Source organism: Alosa sapidissima, chromosome 8 (assembly GCF_018492685.1).
Source record: "Alosa sapidissima isolate fAloSap1 chromosome 8, fAloSap1.pri, whole genome shotgun sequence".
In the NCBI taxonomy this organism is placed as follows: Eukaryota; Metazoa; Chordata; class Actinopteri; order Clupeiformes; family Clupeidae; genus Alosa; species Alosa sapidissima.
In genome coordinates this window covers 5527409-5534073 of record NC_055964.1, presented here as the reverse complement: position 1 = coordinate 5534073, position 6665 = coordinate 5527409, and the positions used below count along the sequence as shown (strand labels likewise).

General features: G+C 39.0%; 1 protein-coding gene across 3 annotated transcripts in view; it reads left to right on the top strand.

The window, feature by feature from the left end:
- The window catches only part of asgrl1 (asialoglycoprotein receptor-like 1), an 11174-nt gene extending 4954 nt beyond the window's left edge, over nt 1-6220 (top strand). For all 3 annotated transcript variants that reach the window (XM_042100988.1, XM_042100987.1, XM_042100989.1), the window contains exons 7-8: nt 5256-5371; nt 5730-6220. In XM_042100988.1, coding sequence (XP_041956922.1) covers nt 5256-5371; nt 5730-5883 — 270 coding nt within the window. In that variant the 3' untranslated portion in view covers nt 5884-6220. The remainder of the gene's footprint in view (nt 1-5255; nt 5372-5729) is intronic.
- Nucleotides 6221-6665: the final 445 nt, after the last annotated feature.

Sequence of the window (6665 nt, the reverse complement as noted above, 5' to 3'; positions counted from 1 at the left end):
CACTGTCCCGGAAAGAGAAGTGAGAAACAAGAAACTCGTTTTAAATTGTGTTTCTTACCTTGTAACATCCACATAGTTCTGCCAAACTTATGCTAACGGTTCGCTTGCTTGTAAACAAATCCATGTGCTTTATCGTTACCTTTCCCCACAGTTTGAAATAGCATAATGCACAATTTCAACAGCAGAGGGGGAAATCCTGCCAAGTTTCCCTTTAACTGACATGCACAAGAGTGTCAAAGCATACTTTACTTTGTGGCGGCACTGGCATACAAGTGAGAAGGTGTGTCAGGTAAGCTAAGTTATCAGGGCTGTCTATACATAACCCAAAAAATCCCAGTGTAAAATATTATAATATTTTTAATAACTGACTGTTAATTAGGCTACCTTAAAGGAACCATATGTAAGATTCTGGCCAAAACTGGTACTGCAATCACTTTCAAATTACTGTAGAGTGGTGTACTGATACTAAGTGAAGAAACACCACCTTGATGTCATCAGTAATGTTGAATATTGTGTGATCATTCATATCAATGGCGATCCTAGCCCTCCAGTTGTGTTTGTTTTATGTTTACTAGTTTTGTGTTCCCGGTCAAAAAAGGCCGCTGCATTATAAATCCGTAGTAACACATATATTATCATCTGATGTTGTGTAACACATATATTATCATCTGATGTTTTGATAGACCTTTGCATTAACTTCAGATTCTATTGGATATTACCAGTTTTGAACTTCCATTTTCTATTTATGGCCTGCAGGCCTCATTGACCTGAGCTCATGCAAGTCAGAAAAGGGAAATACTATTGGGGAAAGGTTCCAGTGGGGGCTGGCAAAGAAGCAAAGAGGGGGAGTGAGGGTGTGTTTGTGTTTGTGTTTTAATGTACAGAAGCACACATAGTCTGGCTTTCACCAGACCAAGCTAAAAAAAAAAAATCCCGGCAGATCAGGCTGGGTTCTCCCAGCCTAAAGCACACATACAGTCCATCCGATCAATAGGTATGTGCCTGGACTCAATTTTATACACTGACCATTTTTCTCACTCATTCATTTCTAATGGCTGGTCATTTTTCGGGAATACACATGGGTTAAATAAAACACACCCAAATTGTTATGAAAATGATTACAATTTGTTTTGTGTGTTTAGATGCCTTGTGTTAACAAAGTCATGGAGCCTCATGGTGATCGGAATAAGTTAAATATTTTTGAGAGAAAAGAATAGTCAATCGGCCACATTTGACCTCGAACACAACTTTGATTGACCCTCCACACACACACACACACACACACACACATAGAACATGATGGCTTATGTTATAGGTTTCTATTTCATATTTTTAAATTCATATAAACTTTATAGGCCTATTTTCTTAAAGGGGAACTTGGCAACTATTTCAACATAATAAACCCGTTTAGAAATCATTTGGATGGTTAATTGACCTGTTCCGGTGAAAATGGTAACTTTTCCTGCAGCCCCTAGCGTCCCCAGGCGGAAAACCAACCTTGCAACATTGAGACTACCGTCCTGGAAAGAGAAGTGAGAAACAAGAAACTCGTTTTAAATCGTGTTTCTTACCTTGTAACATCCACATTGTCTGCCGAACTTATGCTAACCGTTTTGCTAGCTTGTAAACAAATCCATGTGCTTTATCGTTACCTTTTTCCACAGTTTGAAATAGCATAATGCACAATTTCTCCAGCAGAGGGGGAAATCCTGCCAAGTTTCCCTTTAATAGTTAATAGTATTTCATGATCTGCATAATTACAGTGCATGAAAATGAACCATTTAACTTAGAAACTTCATTCAAACTTTGTAACGTAGGTCTTCTAAAGGACTAGCCTGAAAAATCCAGACCCTGGTAATTTAGAAAGATTAAGGGTCTGGCCACGAACAATGTAATGGCCCAACTCGAGGGACGGCACCAAGCATGCATGTGAAAATCTCACTGCACGCAACTGGATAACACTAGACCAATGTTTACTTTGAATGATTCTGGACTTCAACGCAATTAGATAACACTACAACCAATGTTTACTGACCTCCAACGTTGCAGCGCTGTCGTCATCAGTTTAGCTCGCCTCTGGCCCGCCTATATCAGATACGCCAATTTGATTGGTTCCCCGGGATGTAAGGGGTAAAAGTAACGTGCATCATTGCTCATTGCCAGAGTGTCTCGCAGAGACAATTCCATTGTGCTCTCGTGAGAACTCTGATTTCCCAGGGTACTAAAGGACAAGGCTGCTATGTACTTTTCATCTTTGTAACTTTTATACTTTTTAAACTATCAATTAATATCTATGAATATGAATCACCCGGAGAGAAGAAATACTCTTTTCTGATTGGCTGGCGGGGTGGCTTTTAATTCTGAATAACGGGACACCTGGGAAGTAGATCTGGTAAAAAAAGGTTTAATCGCCGTTCCATATCAATGCTTATGAATAGTAACTTTAACAACCATAGTAGGATGACGGTTGAGCCTGGAGGCAGGCTTCGCAACAATGGAATCAACTGTAAACAAGCTAACTTTCTATGCTGTTATAGGGCCAACGAAGGTTGTACAACAAGCTGAACTAGTGGGCTTCTTTTTAAACGGAACCGCGTGTTTCCTTTGCGTGCTATAAAGGCATGGCTTTACAGTGGCAACCGGGTGATAAGCGGGATAACGGCCCTCGAGGTGTGTCCAGTTATACGGAATTAATAGACTCGGGCGGAGGGGAGTTCTTTGTCCCTCGCCCTCGTCCATTAATTCCGTATAACATGACACCTCGGCGGCCGTTATCCCTTACTTAAACATAGACTTAACATTGGCCATTGTGACATCACAAAAGCAATTATAATCCTGTGCCAGATTTTCAGGCCACCTGCAGCAACTGTCACTCTCAGACTTTAAGCATACAATCTGGCTCTCTTATAAGACTACAGATCCTGTTCAACTGTTTCCTCTGCCCACAACAGTTTCAAAATAAAAGTTCTCACTACAGTAATTCACTGTTAAATAATGTAACAATTTAAACTACTCAACTATTTAACTGTTCAGCCATTCCAACTGTCAGTTATCATAAACTATGCCTCCAGCCAACTATATTAAACCACCACCTACCTAGCAGCCAACATAGCAACCATTGAAAAAAGCATCTATGTCAGTTTCCATAGCAACCAACATGATTATACTAGCAATCCTTCATCCTTCTACCTTCTAGCCTTCTACCCTAGCAACAACCTAGCAATGACATCAAGTACCCTAGCAACAGCCTAGCAACCACTTTCACAGTTAAAACCTAGCAACCAACATAGCAACCAACATGATTAACCTAGCAAGCAGCTTTGCAACCACCATAGCTACCCTAGCAACAGCCTAGCAACCACCTCAAGTACTCTAGCAACAGCATAGCAACCCTGTCAAATACCTTAGCAACAGCCTAGCAACCACTTCCACAGCTACAACCTAGCAACCAATATAGCAACCAATAAGATTAACCTAGCAACCAGCATAGCAACCACCACAACTAACCTAGCAACCACCTCAAGTACTCTAGCAACAGCCTAGCAAACATGTCAAATACCCTAGCAACAGCCTAGCAACCACTTCCACAGCTACAATCTAGCAACCAATATAGCAACCAATGAGATTAACCTAGCAACGAGCACAGCACATCACCATAACTACCCTAGCAACAACCTAGCACCCATCTTAAAGCAACACCAAAGCACTTTTCCTCTGTTGCACGCACGCTATTTGTTTATCCAATACCGGCTTTAGAAATAACAATGTCCACTGACAAGGTAGAGCAAGGTATGTTGCATGATTTTATGAAAGTATGATGTATTGCGACATCAAAAGCAAATTTGAAGTTTCTTATGTCTCATTCCATTGAACTACAGATCCGCTACCCAATTTGGCAAACTTGCATAGTGCTGTTATAGCCGATAGAGGGCCGCGAAGCGAATGCAGAAGTGCTGTTCACCCTTTTATGAGTTGATGAACCACTGAAACGATTTTGGAAACATTATTTTAAAGGGACACCAGGCAACGTTTTCGTGTTTCAACCTAGCAACCACCACTATAATGTCTACCCAGCAACCACCATAGCAACCAACATGATTACCTTAGCAACCACCACAGCAACCACTTTATTTTGTATATCAACCACCATAAGTGCCTTAGCAACACCCTATCAACCATATGATTTACCCTAACAACAACCTAGCAACCACCACTATAATGTCAACCTAGCAACCACCAAAACAACCAACATGATTACCCTAGCAACCAGCATAGCAACCACTTTATTTGGCATAGCAACCACCATATGTACCCATGTACCCTAGCGACACCATTGTATTTTATCTCTGCTTATCTGTTTTTACTCTGTATGATATTTTACATAATATTTTTGCATTTTCATGCACTAGTAATTCCTTGGAATTGCTTTCTAGTTACTAATAGCTAAACATATTTAGTAATTTGAATACATCATATTGATATTTAAATTATGAGGCTACACTTGTCTTTAATGTCATCAAATTTGTGTTGTGTATGTCTAATTGAGTGCCTGTCACTTTAAGAAGTATGTGAACGTAATTAGCTTTCAGTCTCACAGTTTTAGGTTAGTGGAGTTGTGCATATTGCAAGGATATGTGGATTCAATTCATCATGTTTTCTATGTCATTAGATAAAATAAATGTTCAAAAAACGAACAAGTCAAAAAACATCTTTCTGGGATCATAGAAGAGATAAGTCGCTAGAATATCCGTCTACTCTGTTGCGCACAACATGCTGCTAAGGTTCTATCTGACATTTTTGTCAAAATGGAGTTATTTACATATTTTTATTCTTTGAAAGTTTCTTAAGTTCAGATGAGGTGTTTCTTAAAGTTGTGTACATATTTGGACTTTATATCAAAAATAACTTGTTCCATTTACCATGTAACTCTATGGAATTCTAAAACTTTGAAGCTCAATATCTCAGAACTACTCAAAACGCAGATAGAACCTTATTATTCTAAGGTAGTGAAGTGTCTTGCAATGTTCATTTCTATGAATATCAAAATGCACCATAGTATTGCAACTGCAAGATTCTAACTTAATGTACAATATTTTTTGTATTCTCTATTTCTCAGCTAACCCTTCTTAATGCAACATTTACACTGAGATTTGTGAATGAAACCTTTCATATGGCACGGCAGAGAGACACATGCATGTGAAAAATAAAATACTTTTTAAGGTAGCCTACTCATAGTTAATATATTACTTCTCCAGGAGTACATGTCGATGGTTGCAGTGGAAAAACACATGTACTGGATTGGACTGGTAGAATATGGGCATGAAGGCAACTGGACCTTAGTTGATGGGACAGACTTTAAATCTACGCCAAAGTAAGTGAATGCTACTGAAGAAAATGTGTGAGAAGCACAGTATGGCTATTAGGTGGAAGATTAGAAGAGGGCAGATTTATGTCTTCAAGCTTATAGGTAGTGTGTGATATACTGTGAAGTTGACAGATCTAGACTAATAAATGGCTAATTGCTGCACACTTTTCTGAAAGGAAGATACATGTAGCCTAAAGAGCCATCAGATATGATTTTATGACATTGTTTGAAAATTTGCAGCAACGTGACTAGGGATCAACTGCTGTTTTCCTTTCCTTATTCAAAAAATAACAAAAAAATAATCATAGAAAAGACAACTCACACACAACACTCCTCCATATTTACTTTCTTCTTCTCTAACCAGATTTTGGGATAATGGGCAACCGGACGATTGGCATGTGCGTGTGAACGGAGAGGACTGTGGCCAGCTCCATCCAGACATAAAAAGTGGCTTAAGAAGATGGAATGACGCTGATTGCACCCTGAATTACTATTACATATGTGAGGCTAATGTCTAAAGGATAATTATGTCCAGCATATCTGCAGTCACATATGCATCACCTCCTAAAATATATTCCAGTAGAAATGTTTTGATGATTTAGTTTTTGTTAAAAACCAAATTAATGTAGCCTAAGTTACACAATTTGCATTCAATGCAACAGATACAAATGAAGAAATAGTTTGCTGGTGTGTTTCAAAATGTTCTTGTATATAAATTGGGTATATGGAAATCATACTTATTTTAAGAGACATAAAGACGGAGACTGTTTCCACTTTGACTAACTTTATAGGTTTTGCACCAAAGTTTGTATTTAACTGGTGTTAAACTATTAAAACTTTAAAATGTATTGACAATTTCCTTTGCATACAATAGTTATTATGAGAAGAGAGTGGGGAAGAGAAGGGGAAGAGATGTTCTGCAGATGTTTGGTGCCTGGCAACACATGTGCCAAAGCACACACACACACACACACACACGTACACAAACACACATAAACACACACACACAGACACACAGACACACACCCCATTAGCCCCCCACACACACTCACAAGCAAACATACACGCACACACAGAGAGAAGGACACACAAAAGCAAACGCACACATGCACACACTCATTTACATACACAAAAGATGCAAGAGTAGGGGATGGAGTAGGAGATGGAGACAAATTGACCAGCGTGATTTATTTTTGCGGTGAGAATGTGCAGGATTTTGTACCGCTATGCGATGCATTCATCTAGTTTAATGTTGTTTCATTTGCCCAAACAGGTTTACTGTACACACATAGCCTAATGA